This window comes from Python bivittatus, unplaced genomic scaffold (genome assembly GCF_059951505.1).
Source record: "Python bivittatus isolate LINGU-HERP-01145 unplaced genomic scaffold, Pbiv_v1 ctg000260_np1212, whole genome shotgun sequence".
Classification (NCBI taxonomy): Eukaryota; Metazoa; Chordata; class Lepidosauria; order Squamata; family Pythonidae; genus Python; species Python bivittatus.
Genome location: NW_028277055.1, coordinates 1,713,612 through 1,734,782, shown reverse-complemented (window position 1 = coordinate 1,734,782; position 21,171 = coordinate 1,713,612). Strand labels below are relative to the sequence as shown.

General features: G+C 40.2%; 1 protein-coding gene across 2 annotated transcripts in view; it reads right to left on the bottom strand.

Annotated features, from left to right (window-relative positions):
- Positions 1-21,057, bottom strand: part of CLSPN (claspin) — a 38,411-nt gene extending 17,354 nt beyond the window's left edge. For both annotated transcript variants that reach the window (XM_088140264.1, XM_088140265.1), the window contains exons 1-12: positions 20,935-21,057; positions 18,302-18,431; positions 17,549-17,943; positions 16,615-16,773; positions 15,535-15,609; positions 15,260-15,332; positions 12,785-12,893; positions 10,852-11,399; positions 8,778-8,969; positions 6,026-6,222; positions 3,698-3,885; positions 3,303-3,367 (exon numbers count right to left, since the gene is read on the bottom strand). In XM_088140264.1, the coding sequence (XP_087996390.1) occupies positions 3,303-3,367; positions 3,698-3,885; positions 6,026-6,222; positions 8,778-8,969; positions 10,852-11,399; positions 12,785-12,893; positions 15,260-15,332; positions 15,535-15,609; positions 16,615-16,773; positions 17,549-17,943; positions 18,302-18,431; positions 20,935-20,955 (2,152 nt within the window). In that variant the 5' untranslated portion in view covers positions 20,956-21,057. The remainder of the gene's footprint in view (positions 1-3,302; positions 3,368-3,697; positions 3,886-6,025; positions 6,223-8,777; positions 8,970-10,851; positions 11,400-12,784; positions 12,894-15,259; positions 15,333-15,534; positions 15,610-16,614; positions 16,774-17,548; positions 17,944-18,301; positions 18,432-20,934) is intronic.
- Between the last annotated feature and the right edge of the window lie 114 nt (positions 21,058-21,171).

The window sequence follows — 21,171 nt, the reverse complement described above, 5'->3', positions numbered from 1 at the left end:
TCTGCTGCTGGATTTCCCCACCCACGTTTCTCCAACTAATCCCACCTACTTTACACACTTTGTTAAGAACCACTACATTTACCAACAGTCCTACTATAATGGTGGTGGGTCAGTGGTGAAATGTATGTTCAACCTTGATTTTTTCAGGTCAAGCTAGGAAAGATTCCAGTCTGAGTTTCTGGATATCTACTGCCAAATACTAGATGTATTTATGCAACATGCTAAACTTGGCTAATTTCATCTTGGTGGCTTAGTTTATTGTGTGAATCCAGACCCATTTGCTTGGTTTATCACTTAGTCTATTGTGCAAACCCATAAAACTGGTAGGCCAACCATGTAGCGTGAGCACAGCTACCACTGAACTAGCAGGCTGGAACTGTATAAGACAGCTTCTTAGGTTCCTAAGCTCTCCAGTGCATACTTAATTAAATGGCTCTTGTCTTATAATATCAACTCAGAACAGGTGCACTATTTTTAATGCATGTAGTTATAACCTTTTTATCTCATGCTTTCATTGTTAAAACAGAATCCCAAGCAGGGATATAATTCATTTTAAAAATTCTAATTAATAATAACAGCAATACCGCCGCCATAAAAGACAGATGGAGAATACACAGATGAGCGACGTGCTATGCAGGTGGCCCTTGTTATTGGCAAGGGGTTACCGTGCAGTATATGACTATGAATAACAAACCCGCAGATAGCAAGACATAAACCTATGGGCATTGGGGAGAAGGGGGGAATAGATTCTGGAGTCCTGGAAAATGACTTAAAAAATCACTAATCTCCAAAAAATTCAAGAAAAAAGCCCCATGGAGGCCCTCTGCCTTCAGCCTCAGATTTTTCATCCTCTTGGTCTCTCCTTCTCCTTTTTAGTAATGTTTTTAATTAAGGTTTTATGTATTTATATATTTTATGTTTTTAATGTTTGTTGTGAATCGCCCAGAGTTCCCCCACTGGGGGGAGATGGGCGGTTGAAAATTTAATAAATAAATAAAATAAGGACATTTTATACAGAGTGAAAATAAGGAAGCAACGGGCCACTCCTCCTCTTCCTGCTCCCCCAAGTCATGGAAAGTGCTGATGTCACCTTCTCGTGGCTACGGGAGGTGTTTCCAAAGTAGCTGGCCTTGCTTTGCAGAACCTGGTAAGTGCCCTGGTAAGGTTGCAAAGCAGCCTTTTGAACTTGTTGGTGTACTGCAGAGGTCAAGGTCAAGCTCTGTCCACCAACCCCCTCCCCAGCTGCAGGATCTCAGACAGCATCATCTTCTCACTCGAGGGCAACACAGCTTCTCTCACCAAAGCTCTCCACCGGATATTTGCTCATTTTCACGGTGGAAAAACTCACAAGCAGAAAGAGGATGACCGTGCAAAGCCCAAAGACTGCTAATCCTTGGGAAATTGGGGTGTGTGTGTGTGTGTGTAGGCCAGCTCTATGCAAACAGAAAAGAGTAGACAGATCAGGATCATGCATCCAAACTCATGGATACATGAAACCATTTACCACAGATAATGAGTTTTGTTCCGTATTTATCAACTGCAGATATATTAAACCACAGATAATGGGACCGTGAATAACAAAGTCCATCTGTACAGATATTATATAACACAGATTTTTCTCAACTTGCCAAATACAGGAACAGACAAGATTTCAGGTCTGACTTGACTCCTCTATTAAGAGAGACAAATTGTTACCATATCTCCTTGCCCTCCAATCAACATGTTCTAGTTCAGGCTTCAAAACAGATTGCTGTGCTTTCCTCTGGGATAGTTAAGCACTGCATGGCTTACATACCCTCCCTCCCTGTTTCCCAATTTTCCACTGTTCTCTTCCAAACATACCACGTTCTGTGGCTGCTAGCAGATCAGCTCTGTAGTTCTGTTTTGCCCTTGCAGGAGGCCCCTCCTTTGGAGTCTTTTTTCACTGTACAGGTAGTCCTCAATTAATGACCCTAATTGGGACTGGCAACTCCATCACTACGCAAAGCGATCATTAAGTGAAACATCACTGACAACGCCAACTTACAATGTCAGTTCCAGTTGCAGTCGTTAAGTGAATCACCTGAGGTTGTTAAGCAAGACATCACTTGACCACGACTTGCGACCTCCTGCCTGCTTCCCTGTTGACTTTGCTTGTCAGAAGCTGGCTGGGAAGGTTGCAAATGGCGATCACATGATTCTGGGATGCTGCAAACATCGTAAATGTGTGACCATCACCAAGCAACTGAATCATGATCACGTGACCGCAGGGATGCTGTGACAGTCGTAAGTGCAAGAACCAATCATAAGTCACTTTTTTCAGTGCTGCTATAACTTTGAACAGTCACTAAATGATCATTAAGCGAGGACTACCTGTATGCCTACATCTTAGGAGTTCATTCAGCAGTATTATACTTTCCTTTTGTTTCTCAATGGCCAATTTTTGGCTCTCCACCAGCACTCATCTCTCTGATTTTGTGTTTCAAGCCAACAAGTATCTGACTAAGCCCACTCTGGTTTGCACTTGGTAGCCAGATAGGTAGAATCCTCTCGGACCCTAATCACAGTATTGGAATTTGTTATGGCAGAAAGCAACATTCATTCCCAGGGCTTGCCCCAAAGAAAGATCTCTTGGAGCATAAGCACATATCAACTGCTTGAGACATCCTGTTTCTACTGAGATATTGGAGATCTGCTATTTAAAAAGAGGAAATTAAGCAAGTACAAGCGTGGAATAAGTTGCAGCTACATAAACCAGCATCCAAATAAAATGAAAACCTCCTGGCCTTCCACTGTAGAATCCTAGCAATGCATAAGCTACTATATTCCGTGTCTCTTCCTCCTTCCACTATTTACAGGAGCTCTGCTCCTAACACTGCTCTGTCACCAGGACATGCAGAAGGATTAGGTCCTGCTGTTTCAGCAAACACAGTTGAACTCAGAACATGCTTTGGAGGACCATGAAGCATGACCGTTTAGAGAAGAGCAGCTGGTTGGCCAGATCAGTCCCAGGGTTGGTTTCCTGAGAGGCCTCTCAAAAATATAACCAAACTATTTGTCCACAGTTCCACTCAAAAAGAAAAAAGCAATGCCAGTAATATATTCCACATGCTACGTATCTTTTGGATGGTTCTAAAATAGCAGTTTTATAGTTTGAGGCCTGAGGACAGGGCCTCCCTCTCTTTTTTAATGGATGCGTTCTACCCTGAGAGACAAGTCTGAAAAGCAGAGTTAAAAAGGCAGTAAATAAAAGATCTGCAATAACCTTGTCTTGTTCACCACAAAAAGGATAGAAAGAAACAATACAGGGGCAGATATTCTACCTGGCTTGTCTGCTCTCTTGCCCATGGCTTCTTCCATCTCAACTTTTTCACCTGCCAGAAAACATCTGGAAAAAACCATTTAAGATATCAGCATGATTTATCAACATAATTTATCTACATGATTTATTTTAAATACACCTTAGTTTTCTCATGATTTTGACTTTTTGAAAAATGTATTGAGCAATTCCTCTTTTTGAAAAGGAAATGCAGCAAGTTAATTTTATAAATAAATAAAGATCCGTAAATACAAAGGAATACAGAGAAAGGAACATGGTTCATCAAGATATTATTGGTAGTGCTCAACAGAGTTACAACAGGTATTTCCTACTGGCTCCCACAAAATAGGTTTTGGGGCACACCAAAAGCAGTATTTTTTTCTGGATTTTTTAAAGTACCCTGTTTTTGAAGAATTGTCTTTAAACAGTAGCAATGTTGACTCTGTGGAGGAAGGCTTTGGAACAACACTGCAGGTCCCAGAGTTAGCTGCTTGGTCTTCATCAGCTGATTCTTTATCATCCTCAAGATCTTGCTCCCCAAGCTCTTCATTTTCCTCCTCAATCTCTCCAAGGAGATCATCTAGGCCCTAATGGGATACATACACATGAAACTCCACAGTGAGTGAAACAGAACTATTTGCTGAAAGTAAATATCCTTATGGGATCATTAAAAACTTTCATTATAGCCTTGATGGTAGGCTCACAAGGGGAACAGATGTTGTGCATACAAATCTGTCTCAAACACCCCAGAAGTCCTTTTTCCTAGAATTTATTGTAATGATGGAACAGTGAAAAATAGATAACCTGTAGCCACCCCAGGTTCTTCTATTCTTTCTCCATATGTTACACAGTTAAACCCTAGTGCAGCCTACCTCAGCCTGATTCTTTCTGAAAGTATTGGACCAATGTTTCCAGAATTCTGAGCCAGGCTGACGAAGAAGGACTAGGTTGGAGAAGGCCACTACAGCATTTAAAGCTAATGTCAGGGGCAAACTCCAGCAGAATTAATGGTGCACCTTATGTTTCAGTTGGATCTTGATCACTCAAGGAGGACATCAACGTAATCTAGAAGCCTGCCCTTACCTCTTGATCACTCAAGGAGGTATTTTTATACTGTTCTTCCTGCCAAAGGACCCCAAACCACACACAAAATCCAATACAAGCAATCAGTACAGATTAACAAAACCAATCAACAGGAAAACAATCTCCCTTAAAACAAAATAATACAATTATAGGAATTACTAGAATATACCATATTAAGAATTTACTTAAAGATAATATGGTTCTGCAGCAATGGCTACCCTATAAACCACTGTTTCTCAACCCTGGCAACTTGAAGATGTGTGGACTTCAATTTCCAGAATTCCCCAGGCTGGGGAATTCTGGGAATTGAAGTCCACACATCTTCAAGTTGCCAAGGTTGAGAAACACTGCTATAAATACTTATGTAAACAAGTATATCTCAACTGACATTAAAAGCCAGGCAACTGTAATTTCCCTGGGCAAGAATTCTAGAGTCATAGTGTCACTACTGAGAAAATCCCGCTCCTACCACACAAGCCAGATCCACTAGCAGTCAGCTTTGTTTCCCGATGTCTGCTCTCTGGCTCAGTCCTAACATTGCACTGCAGTGTTTTACTTGTAAAGACTGCAAAATGAGCAAGGATTGTGTATCAGGAAGCCTCCTTCTGATATTTATTCTACTGGTAGCAATTGCAGAGTTGGCCTTTCCCTAAGTATAAGGTTGAATAATCATAATAATAAATTTAAAGCAAACTCAACATATCTGCCCCTTACAACTCCACCTCTCCTGAAAAGCAGATATGAGATCCGGCAAAAACATATTCCAGGATTCCAAAGGAATCCTGAAGCCACAAGCACATTCCTTGCTGCGTTGCCAGAGCACCTCCAATAACCATGTTGCAACATGCAGCTGGGAGGGAGGGGCCAAACGCAAGTCAAGAACCAAAGCTCCTCCCTGCTTTACCTCATTTTACGTCTTATAGTAGCTGGAGAGAGAAACTGTTGAAAAATGAAAACACTGCATGGGAGACTGTAGGAAAAGAGGCTGGAGTGCAAACCACTTGGTGTCCCTCAGAACCTGTTGCTGTTCCTCACTTCTCTCTCAGACACAACTGCAGAGCAGGGCTGCAAGTTGCACTGGGTGCAGTCATCTCATCTTCACCTCCATCTCCTACCAGCACTTGCTTGATGACTGTATAACTAAGGCAAGATATGGAACAGCTGTTCCACAACTTAGTGTCCTCCAGCTACATGGAACATAATCACGGGTAATAGCCTGGCCAGCATCGTTAGTGGCAGAGAAGGCATTTCAGCATTGCACAGACCCTCACTTGAACTTCTGTACCTTTATTTCCCTGCTTCTTGAGAGCAAATCTCTTCTTGATTAACCAGAGCAGCTCTGGGTATGGAAAACAGGGAAGGTGAGATTTCTGACTGCAAAGCTAGCCAATAATTAAGCCTAGAAGGCATCCCCCACACACATTTCAATGCTTGGCTCTGGACAGCTGCAGCCTTTAGAACGCTTCATTATTTATTTATGGCCAGAGGGGGAGGTATTTGTTTCAAAGAACTTTTATCTTTTTGGCAGTGAGCCAAGAAAGAATCTCTCTTCATCAGCTTGCCAATTATCTCAATTCCCTGGTTGATTTCTAGCCAACTACGTGCAAAAACTTGCCAAAGGAGGCAAAAAGAAAGGAAAGAGACCTCCTGATTGGCTTCTTCCTCCTCTTCCTCCTCCTCCTCCAATTCATCTGACATCTCCTCCTCCTCCTCCTCCTCCTCCTCCTCCATCATCTCCTCATTATCCAGTTTGAATAATGCATGGCGCTTCTGGCGTTCTTCTGTCCTGCGAAGCTTCATGGCTACCTGCAGCTTAGCCTTCAACATCTGCAACTTTTCACCTGGGCAGTCAGGAAAAGATAGATATATTAGATCCCCATATTAAGACCTATGCAATACACCCTTTTAGTTTATTGCCTCAAGCCATCATTTTAGCAAAGCTGCACACAACTGAACTAAAAAGGAATAAAAAAAATACCTGGAAAGGGAAAGACATTTCACAAACTGACTGGAAGAGCCCTGAGCTTTATTTTCCAAGGCAGTTAAATCAATCAGTCAACACCTTTTGCTTCAAAGCATTCTCAGGGCTGTGTTGCTCCCCAGGCTTCAGAACAAGACCCAAACTATTCCACCATCCAAATTCTTGGGGACGGTATGACCCCACAGTAGTTAATACTGCCAGCAAAGAAAGACTTCATTTAAAAAAAAAAACACACGTACAGGTAGTCTTTCTTTAGCGACCACAATTGGGAGCAGCAACTCAGTCATTAAGTGAAGCAGTCGCTAGGTGAAACCATGACTGTGCTTATGATCTTACTTCAACTTTCCTTTGCTATATAGACCTGTGAAAGTCATAGATGCGAGGACTGGTCATAAAATTAGTTTTTCTGAAGTTTACATTTTTTAATTAGAAATTTTCAATGTAATAAAATATACAAAACAAACAAGAACAAAGATAGAAAACAGGAACTAGAGAAACAAGAAAGAAATTGAAAGGAAAAAAAGAGAAAAAACATACAATTATGCTTTCTGCCCTTTTTCTATCCAGTAATTGTCCATCTTAAACTTTTCCTCAAACTGTCTCATTTTTAGTAAAGTTACTTTTTCATCACCATCATAACTGTGAATAGTTGCTAAACGAAGCAGCTGCTAAACAAGGACTACCTGTACTGAGACAGAACTGAAATACTATCTCTCTTTATTTGGAATCTGCATGTTGATGGCAAAACACTGCCTCCTTACAAATAGAACTTTCTCTCCCTATGCTCAACTTTCCTGATGAATGAAACAGGACTATGAGAAAACAGTTAACTACCTTTGGATTAAACTTTTTCAAGTCAGAAAAATATTGCTTCAAGCAGGGCTAGATTATTTATATAGCACCGTCAATAAGCATTCAGACCTGATCAAGGCAAATCCAGGAGACAGCCACAACTTAACAAGCCAAAGCAAGGATTCTCTTCTTATTCTAATAATGGGCAGTCCTGGGGCCTTTGCAATAAGACACAGAAATGATAGGGCTGGCAGATTTATATAGGCAATGCAAATGAATCAGCCACCTGTTTAGACTACATACTTGCCTCTTCATGTATTCAGATACCAGATGGAGGAAGGTTAGAGTTGGCCAATACCAGCCAAACTATCGCCTTCCTCTCATCCCACAGGGCTATTGCCCTTACCTGCTCCATGGAAAACACCCCCAAAGAGCAGCTCTGGCTTATATTTTTATTTCTTTAATATAATTTATTGTTGCTTTTGAATTTATGATAGCTGGTTTTACTTGTAATTTGCCTTGATGAGATTTGTACAACAATTAACCCATATAATCATTATATAAATACTGTAATACATGATAATAAGATTCAGATATTTCTATAGACATAAAAAAAATGCAAATTAACAGCTTCCACAATAGCCTCATGATGCAGTTGCTTGCCCCAAATTTCTAGATCTCCTTTCATAAGCACTGTTCAAGGACAGTCAAGTGTTCCAACCACATCCTTATGCTTTTTGCAATGGTGTCAAACACAGATGGGGAACTCTTTTTCTGTTGAGGGCTACATTCCTTTCATTCAAGGCTTCATAATGGGTAAGGCTAAAATATGAAGGGGCCAAAGCCAACAATGGGTTGGGACATCTCTTCTCTCTCTCGACATCAATGCATATTCCAAGCAGCAGGCTGCAAAGGCTAAAAGGATCCCTTGTACCAGAAATGGGAACTGATTTCTTGCGTGGGATGGCAGAAGTGAGGTCAAAAGCTGTAGGTAATTAGGCCAAGGGGCTGCAGATTGCCCCCTTTCATGGCAGTTCATGTGATTTGATTCATCATTTTGGATTTGGCTTGTCACCTACTTAAGAATGTCTTTAAGCAAGAGTTCTACACAAATTTATCAATATCTATCAATACTTAGATATGGCCAAAAGTAATGAACATTCCGATGAAATAAACAGACAAGTCTTTGCAGAGGTTTTGAATAAAGTATTTGTGATGAGATGAGCACCCTAAAGAGATACTGCCCTTTTTTTATGATGGTATTTTCCAATATTTGAATTCAAAGTTTAATTCACTACAAATCTGGTGTCCAAAGTGTTGGATGTTCAACTTGGGGTCCTTCTTAGTGCATCATTTTTTAAAAATTAATCTATGTCTACCTTAACTTCAGTTAAGTGTCTGACTATTCCTGTGCTGTTGGCTGTGCTCACATGACACAGTTGATTTAAACTTCACATTTTACAATTTCCTAGGCAGCACAAAGCTGAGGTCCAACACACCCTGAAGGTACCCTGTTTATGATCTGCTGATATAATGGTAGAGCTCCCTTTGTGAGAAGCATCTTAGTTCCAGGAGAGCCAATATTGTACATTAAACCTTGAATCTGTGCTCTCTGAAGCATACCTGGTTTAGTGTGGGCTGTATCCTCTACCATCTCTGCAGCCAGCATTACTGGTACCACATCTGCTTTCAGCTCCTCCTTGCCGTCATTCATTGTCTCTTTACGAATAATATTCACATTCACCATTCGTTCTGTCTTTGGTTTGGCTGTGTGAAATGCATGCTTTACAAAGCGTTCTTTCAAAGCTTCCAGCTCTACACAATCCAAAAAAAAAAAAAAAAAATCCAAAAAGAAATTTGCTATAATCATTGTGGAATAATTATACCTTTTTTCATTTTTTAAAAGCCAGTCCAATACTGGATCTGCCTATAACTTAATTCTGTGCCGTTATCTGCTAAGTTCTTTATATTTCTGTTGCAGAAAACAAACTTCTCTCTTGAACAAAGCATAAAATACCAGAGATCTGAAATCAAGACTCAAAAGATTACTGTTTTGGTTCACACATTCTTTTCATTTAAGGAGTAATTCTGTTATTTGAATGAGGATCCCTCAAATGTACTTCACCTATCAAGAAGGGTCAAGTTTATATTAACTTCTGCAAATTAGGAATTACCCCAGCCTGTCATAATAGGAAGAGTTCTTGCAATGGAAAAAACATTTTTTTTTCATTTCCTCCACTTCTTGCATCTGCTGTGAGCCATAATGATTATCATGGATATCTGTGCAACAGAGTTTATTATTTCAAGTGTGGAAACAAACTGGCGAAAACAGTGATTAAAAATATATTTGGAACAATCCTTGTCATAAAATGAGTTTCGGAAGTATTCCCCTTTATTAGGCTAATTTTTGCTGCTTGATTTTAAAAAGTCAAATTACCTTCTCTTCTGCTTGACTACAGTAGGGTAAACAGCAAAAGGTTGGGCAGAGAAAAGAAGTAAATCCAAAACTCACTGATGGTTATTTATAAAAATTATCTCTCTGCTTTTTTAGTCAATATTCTCTTATTTTTTTCTGTTCTTGCTTTCAATTTAAATTATACATTTAAGTTCCTTACGTTAAAGGAATTTATTACAGGTAGGCCTTGACCTAGAACGGCAATTGGAACTGGAATTTCAGTCACTAAGTGATGCATTGCAAAGCACAATCAGTATCATTTAGTGATGGCAATCCCTGCAGTCCCAGTTGTCATCGTTAAGTCAGTGGGAAAGCTAGCAGGAAATTGCAAGTCTCAGGGGGTTTGCAAGAAGGCTGGCAGGCAGATAAATGGCTGCTATCGGGTGGAGGAGGGCATGCAAGGGAGGTGCAACAAGGCTCAGGGAGGGTGCACAGGGGTGCGAGGAAGGCGCAGCGAGGTTCAGGGAGGGTGCGCAAGAGGGTGCGTGAGGGTATGAGGGAGACACAGCGAGGCTCGGGGAGGGTGTGCAGGGGTGCATGAGGGAGTGAGAGGCACGATGAGGATTGGGGAGGGTGTGAGGGGGTGTGCGAGGGAGGCATGGCAAGGGTCAGGGAGGGTGCATGAGTGGCCAGTGCAGTGCAAGCACAGCAGGGCTGGGGGAGGGTGTGTGGGTGGGGGAGACTTACCTTCCCTGCCGACTTCCCCACTGACTTTCTGGGGAAGCTGGCAAGGGAGGTTGCAAATGGCAATCATGTGACTGCAGGGTGCTGCAACCAGTCATAAGAGCGAGCTGGTTGCCAAGCACCCAGATTGTGATCACGTGACCACGGGGGTGCTAGGATAGCTGGAACTCCAAGGACCGGTCATAACCACCATTCATTCAGTGCCATCGTTAACTTCAAGCAGGCACTGAATGAATAGTTGTAAGTCGAGGACTACTTGTATGTGAGTTTGACAAACTGATTTGACAAACTATGGCACAGTCTTTGATAAAGAATCAATTACTGCTCCTATAATTTCAATATAAAAAAAAGCAAAGAGCAGCAGGACAATGTATTAAATTGTACAGGAAAAAATGCAATAGAAAATGTCTTTCCTACTTTCCCACAAATCTCTTAAAGCAAATTCCTGCCACGGAGGGGTTTCTACACAAAGGATCATGGCACAGTGTGACACCTTAAAACCATATTCATAGCAACAATCTAACCAGGTTCAGGGTAAGGTGTTAGTTGGTACTATACCTCTGTTGGGTTCAGGTTCATCAAGGTTAATAAATGACTCCATGCCAGAACATAGTCTAGGCTTAATACTCAGATCCACCCCCAGCTCCCGTAGCCAATCTAATTTGGACTTCTTTATTTTGTCACCAGGAACTTCCACCACTGCCTCCAGGCATTGAATGGGTTCTTGGGGTACCACATGCAATTCCAGTGATTGAGCCTCTCTTTCTTCAACTATATTTCCTTCCAGTTTCTCCTCCAGTGGTTTGATGGATTCAGCAGGGACTTCATTAAGTTCTCCTTCTTTCCTGGAATTCAGCTCCTCCCTAAATTCTGTTTTGGAATCATCATTCTGCTTATCTTGTTCAGAGCAATGTTCTATCAAATGTTCCGTTTCCTCCGCAGAAGAGCTGCCTAGACTGACAGCCAAAGGATTTGCAAAACCTGAAGTTGGCAGATCCAATATTTCTGACTGGAGAAGCTGTTCTTTCCCACTGTTATGGCAGCTGATACCAGAATTCCTTGCCACAGCATCTTCTTTGTACAGAGTGGGTTGAGTTTTCATTGATCTGTTTAGCAAGACAGAGATAAATCAGCAACATCCTCATTTCCATTTAACTCAGTCACTTCAAAATGTGAGAAAATCAAGCTAAAGTTATAGAGAATATAAAAGAAGGGATCTATATGAAATAAATAATTGTGATTGGATTATTGCAATGTACTCTACATGCCCTGAAAATCACTGGTGCAGAACGCAGTAGCGCCGGTAACACTGGGCATGCCTTGGTGTGCCCATATAACTCCATTGCTCCATGAGCTGCCTTGGCTACTCATTCAATTCACGGTGCTGGTTATCACTTATAAAGCCCTTCACAGCACAGGACCAGGTTATCTGAGGGACTCTATCTCCCATGGTTTTTATCTGTCTGGCAACGTCAGGCAGAATTAATGCCTTCTGCAATTATATCCCCCTGAAATTTGTGTGGTTCACACCCTAATGATGTTCCAGAGGTCTTTAAAAACATAGTTGTTCTCCCAGGGCTTCATGCAGGATGATTGTGGAGCCCTATTAGTGTTTTATTATGTGGGATATTATTGTCCAGGTGCTCTAGTTCCTTTTTATTGTTTTTGTTTTAAATTGTAAGCTGCCCCAGAGACATTTTCCAAATCCAATCAATCAATCAATCAATCAATTACACTTCATAATCTATGAAGCAACAATAGAAACTACCTAATTGTGCACAGGATTCAAAAACAAAGAACATGTCAGTGAAATCAGTTCACTGCAACATGCCAAATTAGTAAAACTTTCTAGCTCAGAATAAGTAACAGTTGTAAACATAAGAATACCCTAAATGGGAAGTTTGTCATGTAAATAGTACACTAATTGGGGTAACAACAGTTATTGCTATACTTATTAAATAGTTTATATAACTACCTCTGTTTAATTAAAAAACAGAGTCCAGTAAAATATGAAAATTCAACAAGGCATAAAAAACCAAGCAGAAAATACTATCACAGCAGTATATAATACATTATTTAAAAGGGACAAGAACAAACTGTGGGCTCTGAATTAAAGATAATTCTTCTTCAAGTTTATCCAGTTTTGTCCAAGAAAAACAACGAGCATTGAGAAAGTTTCTCAAATTGAAAACTATGCAAGTTTGCTTATTTTATACAATATCCTTGGGGTTTGCTTATTAAACCAAAAGCTGGGACAGGCACCAAAACGCAATTCTTGACATTTAAACTTTTGTAGAAACACCCCTCTGATTTCTAAAATTGCAGCCAGCATATTTCACAGCCACAAAATGTAGAAATATATATTTTTTTTCTTCTAGTAATCCTTTAGAAGCTGGATTGTATACCCAATCACAATTTATGCTATTCCAACAGCGCCAGCAAAGAACGGTGAGAAGTTAGGAGAATATGAATGAAAGGAAATTGGACTTACTTCAGCAAAGCCATTGCACTTCCCTGGAAAGAAGGACGAGGTTTGTGCTTGAAGAATTCCTGCACGCTTTTGGCTTCTGGCAGATGATACGGTAGAGGCACTGCAGCTTCTACCATGAAAAAATGAGAAGAGGAAATCAATCCAAGCAATGCCATTGATTACACTGTTATCATAACATTACTTTGAATTTAACAAAAACACAAGAATATCAGAATTATGAAGCTGATTTTCAGCATAACCCAGATAGCTCAGTAGACTGTGTAGCACAGTATTCCCTATTTTGACAGGGAATTTATTTCCATTGTCAGGCAATTCAGAGTTCCTCTCTCTTTTTTTGAAACTGCAGATGCCAAGATTTAAAAACCTAGCCATTCATGCATGCAGCTATGGTTCCTTCCTTATTTAATCAGGATTCATGATCTACTTTGTTAGGTTCTGGGCAAGTATTTGAATTTAGCAATTTTAAGAGACCAGGTGATGATTCACATCCAAGTCTGTTAAGGAGCCTCCAGATATCTACAATAGCTAGGTGGTGCTACTTCTGCTATGGCCACCTGTAGGACCTCCACCAGTCCCATCTACCCTGTCTATGACTCGGCCTTTTTTTCCTAACGGTTGGCTTCTGCTTGGACTTGGAGGGAGGTGCTGCTGGAATGAGGGAGAGAGGACCGAGCAAGCAAGAAACATACAGATGCACCTAAAGAAATGCAAAGGCTGAGAGACACTGGGAATAAACCCACCACTTTTCCCATTAAAAAGACAGAAAAGACACCACCCGGAGTCGCTCTGCAGTGAGATGGGCAGTGAAAAATTTGGAATACAAATAAATAAATAAATAAATCAGAATCCTACTATTTTATTTTTAATCCCTATATAAGAAAAGGTAAAATAAACTGTTCTATGTTTTTAAGTATTAAAAAATTAAAACAAAATTAAAATGTAAACAGGTGAAAGTGTGGCAATGCTTGTTTTAAAGCAGTCAAAACTTTGGTTTTCAAAATTTCTTGAGAAATGAAAAAAATTAAGGATCATAAATGAGAATGCTCAGCTGTACATCAGATTCAGAAATGAAATTTCATAAGATATAAACATTATTCCCAGCACATACCCCCAAACACTTTTTCTCAGCTTTTTTCTGGAAATCAATGTATTTATTTGATATATAGGAAAGCAAGGTTCAAAACACATAACCTTTTTTTAAATATGTCAAGTTACTACAATGTCTTCAGTACTGTCAGCTGCTTTTGTTAAACACACAAAAATAAGAAAAGCTACTTTTCTTAGACTTCAGCACCTGTAGCTCTATTTGATATGAAAATTAACAACATTTTAACATAAATCAAATCTATCCATTGATTAAATTTATTTCTAATTATTTTTTGAATAAGCTATAACCTTTCAACTTTGTATATTAAACATACTTTTAGGTGTAAACCAAGTTGTACATAATATGTTTTATAGAGTACAAAGTAATTGTACATATATAGAGAGTGCTGAAGATAAGTACTGTATAGGTACTGCATTCCAAACTTCCATTCTCTTCCTGGAAAAAATATTTTTATATTGCTTTAAAATTTCCAGAAAACTGTATTTCTAGGGTGAGCACGCACATGTTCTCACTAAGTTTGGTTACTGTCATGTATAAAACTCTCAGCCCATGGAATCTAATTCATAGGGACCTCAGAATCTTAAGTCAGGCACCAAAATGTAGTCAGGACATAGTGAGTATTGTTTCAGTTTCAGGTACATTTTATATTTGCTTAATGAATAAAACTATACAATGTCATATTGGATTTATTTGAAATGAATTTATATAAAAGTCGAAGGATCTAAATGGGGTTCTTAAACTAGGGGGTATGAAAAAACTCCAAGAAGGATGAGAGGATGCGAAATTTTTAGAAAATTTGCCATGATGAGTCAATGCCTACAAAGATCAGAATCATGGAGGCAATGGTCCTTCTTGTGATACTTTATGGAGGCAAAAGTTGAGGAAGAGGGATAGAAAAACTATTGACACTTTTGAACTTTGGTGTTGGAGAAGTCTCTTGAGAATACAACAAATAGCCAAGAAAATAAACAAATGGACAAATCAATCCAGAGTTTTCACTTGAGGCACAAATGACCAGGCTCAAATTATTGTATATTGGACACATTATATGAAGACCTAGCTCCCTAGACAGGTCCATAATGGTGAGAAAGAGAAAGAAAAGAGAACAACCAGCACCAAAACTTATAGAACTGATTTTAGCAATGATGGGTGCACCGTTGCAAGACTTGAAGGGCCAGGTTGGTCACAGATCATCTTGGAGAAGGTCTATGGGATCACTAAGAGTTGAGTTCATCTTAGTTTGATGTGTTTTCTTGTACAAATTACTTGCCAACAAGAGCAGTTCTTTTTTAGCACAATTACTGTGCTATAGGAAAATTGCCCCTGGGGTGTCTTAAAGGCATTATAGAATCTCAGCATTTTCATACCTCTAACAAGTCGCTGGCTCTCACTATGTAGCTGCTTGTTCTCTTCTTTAGTTAACTTGGCTGCTTTCTGCTTCTAAATAAAGGAAGGAAAATCTTGGAATAAAAAACTGTTTTAAAAATAGTAAATCAGCATATTGTTTAAATGTAATTAAAAAATAGACAGGCAGAGGATAGAAGATGCATGCCACCATACAAATCTCTACTTAAAAGTTAAACAAAAACTGGAAAAAAAAAATTAAAGTCAAGCATAAGTCAATATGGAAAAAAATCTTTACCTTTCTAGGTTCTTTTAAAAGTGGTCTCTCATTTTCATCCATCACAAGTTTGTAATCCTCATTCTCTAAAAATAGCTGGAACCAAAAAGGGAATCTGTTAATTGTCATCATATCTATGAAGGCCTGCTGTTTCAAAAATTGCTTATGTAATTTTCATACCCACTCCTTCTCTAATCTGGGGAATCAGAGGGGTTTTGTTGGGACTGTGAGAAAGTGGATAAAGCCAATGGCTTAGTATTCTAATTACCCTTAGAAACTGCTTATACGTTTAAAAGAAAAAAGAAATATGACCAAGCAACAAATCAGATTAACATGAAAATTAAAAAGTCACTTTTAACTTCTGTATAATGGCATCAAGAAGATGCAATAAGGTAACCCATATTACTAGCTTTTTAGGAGCAAAAGTTATGGATCCTTTGGATAACTGTCCCTCAAATAGATCACAGAGTGGATGCTTAAATTAATAGGCTTCAGCAACCAGATATTGTGCAAAAACAGAAGTCAAAACACAGCCGAACAAATCTGTTAAACTACAATTAAATCATATACTATACCAAGAAAACTGCTGAAATTAAAAATGTCTTTAAGAAAGAAGAAGTCCTGGATTAGAAAAGGAATGTAAATAAGATGACATTTCCTCAACAATACCAATGACTTTAAAAAGTACAAAACAAAGATGGAATACAGGGAAATTATCCACTTTTTAGAAAAAGAACATAGTGCATCTCTCTCTCTCTTTCTCTCCATCCATCCATCCAAATGTACAGGTGCATCAGAACTTTATCTCTACAACCTACAACCGGTGTGGCTCTTGGGGCCCCCAAACATGCATGTCTGTGGTTTAGCACCACTTCTGTAGTCCAGCTCAGAGTTTTTCAATCTTTAGGATTTGGTAAGACCTTGATGGGGTTCTATGAGAGACTAAGGGCAAGAAAGAAAAAAAAAGCACTCAAACACAGCCAATTTTCTGTCACTAGTGCTTTGCCTCTTGATTAAGGATTCTGGGAATTTTTTTTTTCTAAATAGGTTCCACAGCCTGAAAAAAATTAAGATAAAAACCAAATCCCTGATGCAACCCACCTTCTGTTTTTTTGTTTTCACTTTCTCTGCAGTATTTAAGGACACTTGCAACTTTTCAACTTGAAAAGGAGAGTCATCGTCCTCTAGACCATTGTCAAAGAGCTCTTTATCTGCCAGCAAACACCCACTGTCATTGAAAGGAAAATCTTCACCATTCTCCTATGAACAATGGAAATAAAATACAAGAACTCCAGTTAAGACATGCAATTCCCATTTTCCTAAATCAGAGTTTTTCAAACCTGCCCCCCCAAAGACAAAACTACAACACCTGTAATTGCCAGCTTGACACCTTTCAGATCTGTTGAATTAAAGTCCTCAAGCAGCTATGACAGTGGTTATAGCCCAGTACTAGAAACTCGGTTGGGGAGGCCAACATAGGAGAACCCCCCCCAAAAAAACTTTAAAAGATTACATTGGCAGAATGAATCACTCCGCACCTCCCCACCAGATGTTTTATGTAGAACTGAACAATTAAACAACCTACCAATTCACACTATAACACACCTAATGCATCCAGATCTCAGCCTCTTTTAAATAATTTATCACACACTATATCACAGTGGATTATAAGCAATGTGTTTTGTGAGGTCAGCCATTCAATCAATCTGCATACATTGAAAAATCCACAGCAGGGAAAATTCTGCGCTAGAATGACTCAACCTGCTATTTATCTTTCCGTTTGCAATGTTTGCAGTTGCTACTTTCGTAAACAGAGAGGAATACCTGCATAAGCAATCAACCATCTTTCAAAGAACAACATATCAGTATTTCAGTCAACAGGCAAAGCATTTCTTTCCATGCCACTCAATGCAACAAGGGGGACAAATCATTAAACGGAGGCTCATCATTTGCATCAGTCCTGTCTGATATGAGCATGTTGCGTGCTACAAAATGATTCTACAGAACTCAGCAGTTATCTTACTTCCCATCATACCTTTTGTTCTTCTGTCTTTTCCTTCCCTCTTGTTTGTCTCATGGTCTTCCTTTTCTTCTCTTCCTTTCTCTTCCTTTTCCTTGAGCTGTTCTTTTCTTTAATTTCCTTCATACAGAACCTGTTGAAGCTCTTGTCTTCCCTCTCAGGGTTCCCCAACTGAAGCTGAGGCAACAGGTTCTCAGCATCGCTGTCATCACTGTTGATCCCAGCCTTGTAGGAGAGGTGGTCTTTATTTCCCTTTACAGCCAACCAATTACAGTTTTCCTTTGTGCTTTCCACATTGCTAGCTGCAACCTTCAGTCTCTCAGGGGCACCGTCTTCTCCTTCACTATTGCTGTCGGCAAGCACTCTCCTGCATTTAATTCTCTTACTCGTGCAGATCTCTTCATCTGAATCTGCCCCAAATATACAAAACACAGACTATGTTCACTCATCATGTAAAGCCATAGTTTGTTTAACCCTAGTTTACCATTAGGTGAGTTCACACAATCCACTAAACCATAATAAAGTTTACCTAGATTGACTTAAGATATTTTAGCCAGATGTTATAGAGCAACTAATTAATGTTATAGAGCAATTAATTAATTCCAGTATAAAAACAACCTTTAAGCTTTGTAAGGTGTCAAAAAAAATTACAGATGGGCTGCACTACAAAAAAACACATTCACCCCCCACAAACAATATTCATAACATTAGATTAACAAACTAAATTGAAACTGTATTGTAGTGAAATTGTACCAAAAAGAGACATACCTCCTTCATCAACAGATGCCACTCGCTTGCTTGTCTGCGACTGGAAGCTCATTTCACAACTGCCTTGTCCACTGTCTGAATCGCTGTCAAAGCGGTCCTGAATTTTCACATCTTGGGCATCCAAATGAAGCTACAGTTCATAAACATTGTTAAACATGACAAGAAGGACAAGCACATGTAATCTCCAGTAAGCACCTGGGATTTAAAAAAGAAGGTGAGTCTGACCTATTCGTTTCCCGTCAGACTCAAGTCCACACTGTGCCACTACCATGCACTTTCTACATGAAGTTGTAATGCAAGATTGCCCAAGTCTAAGCTTGGTATTATCAATGTACCAGTCATATCCAGGACTATTTCACACTTCAAATCGGCTCCAGAAACCTCTGAGTTATAAAACTGTACTGAGGTGCGATTGCAATTCTGCATTGCAAAAATCAAAGGCAAGGTTCACACATTGTACAAAGTCTTAATATTATTTGGTTCTGATATATGTTGTATAAAATCAAATCACTGTGGTTTATTCATTAAACCATTGCTAAATGAATGGCTTAGTGACATTTGTAAAATTTAGCAGTTGGCTTTTACAGAGTTCATGGCTCATTAACAAAAGGGAATCAATTAGCTTTCCTTCATTGTTTGTGAGAGGGTCCTTCAACCATCTTTCACTACGATATGTCCAAGAACGAGATTTAGGAACTTACAGTCATCTAGATGCTATCAGTTATATCCATATTGGACTGGCACTGGAGAGAATTAGGTTGAAGTCCAGGCTTTTTTTTTTTTTATGGATGACTTTTGGCCAATCACATTCTTTCATTCCAGCCTACCTGACAGGGTGGTTGTGGTGGAGAAAAATGGGAGGAGGGAGCACTATGTAAGCTATCTTGAGTTCCTAAACTAAAGATGGAATATAAGTCTCCCGAACAAATACACTATCTTGATTGCAAAGCTTAATGAACAAATCCTCTTGACACTGTTGCTACATTACTGTCTTTCCCACAAATGGTTAATAGTTGTATAGTAGTTGTATTTATTAGCATTGTATTTCATTCCTCCAATAACAAGCAGATTTCCATGCCATTGCTTATATATACTTGCTGTAATAAAAAATATGCAACAACACTATACTGTATACTTTATCTTACCTTATCTCTTTATATCCTTAACAAGGTTGACCTGGTCCATGGATTGCACTAAACTGTTTATGCTTAACCATGATTTTTTAACTAAGCTACAGTTAACTGGATTCACATACTATACCATGAAACATGGTTTACATACCACAACAGCTGAGTTCACACAATGTGCTAACTAAGAAAGCAAAATATATGAACCCAGCCTACTGTTTGGGGATTGAACTCACATCTGTAGCTTTTATATTCTTTGGATGTTGTTCAATGACAGCTGTCAAAACCAGTATAAGGGCTGGATTTATTGGAACTCATACTCTGTCAGTATTAGGAGAACCACAAATTCCCTACCCTTGCTTCAAAATGTAGAAATTTGGTGCATAAAATATAATACATGTAAGATACAAATATATATATATATATATATATATATATAAATAAAAATGTCAACAATCCTAATTTAATTTTGTGAACGCCCCAACACTTGTGGACCTTTTTAAAAAAAAAAGGAGGGAAATCAGTTCCATTCATTCATTGCACTAATCCAATGCAATGCTCTAGAACCCCAAATGAAGTTGGCAAAACTGAGGCCCAAATCTCTACTTCTTGCTGAAACCTCAACATCACCACAAGAATAATCACTGGCGAGGCGAAGTCAAAGCCCCAAAGAACTTACATTTATATAAAAACAATTTCCAAAGCCTTCACGCTATCCACCCACCTGTAGGGAAGATTAAATAGAGGAAAGACAAACAGAGCACATTACAAACGCCACTTTGAAATCTTTCGGGGGAAAGTGGGATATAAATGGAGCCATCAAGATTCCAAAATTTACACTCCCCACCTATTAGAGAGGCCACGTTCACCTGTCATACTAGTCAAGGGTTTCTTCAACCCTGATTTATTTGGTAAGCCCTCATTAGTCGTCTTTACAGCTGCGTCGCGCAAACCGGTCTCCCAGTTCGCCGCTGCTAATTCACCCCTCCTGCTAAGCCAAAATAGAACCACGTTCCGGCTTTGTACAATACGTGAACCTGGGCCTTGAAACAACATTTTTCCAACCACAACCACAACCATACACACACACACACACCCCTTCCTCCCAGCAGCTGTCTCCAGCCCGGCGTGCTGGACAAGGAGCCTAGGTCGACCGGGTCCGGACTCGAAAACTCCGGACAAAGCCTAGATGCCATCGCCGAGCTCTGCCGCCACCTAGGGGTCGTCCGGAGGGCCGCCCTCACCCGTTCCCAGCACGTGCAGCCGCGCCGCTTCGGAAGCTCCAGGACTTGCAGAAGCCGTCCGCGCCCCTCCTGACTGGCCAAGACCCCCGGAGCCCCTTGGCACGCCGGGACACCGAAGCGGAGCCGCAGTGCACGCCGGGAGCCGTAGTTCCAGACCTCTGAAGAGTCTGCGAGGGAAGACCCCCGACGGCCGAGGCAGCGTCCCCTCGCCCGTTGGCAGATAGCTCGTTCCAGCCCCGCGCCTGACACGCGCCAGGCTCACCTCAGTCGCCGCCGCGGTCATGATATCTGGCTCCCGCGTCCGCCAAGGAGAGCGACCGGGCCCCGGAAAGCGCCAAAAGCCACCGGAGAGAGGCTGCGTTCGAGTCTTCGCGCTCTTGCTCGGCGCCTGGCTCCGCCCCCCCGCTCCAGCCAGTCACAGCTGGCCTCTAGCCTTGCGGAGCCGCCCCTCTTCGTTCCCATTGGCCAACATCCTGGCCCGGCGGTTCTCCGGACCAAT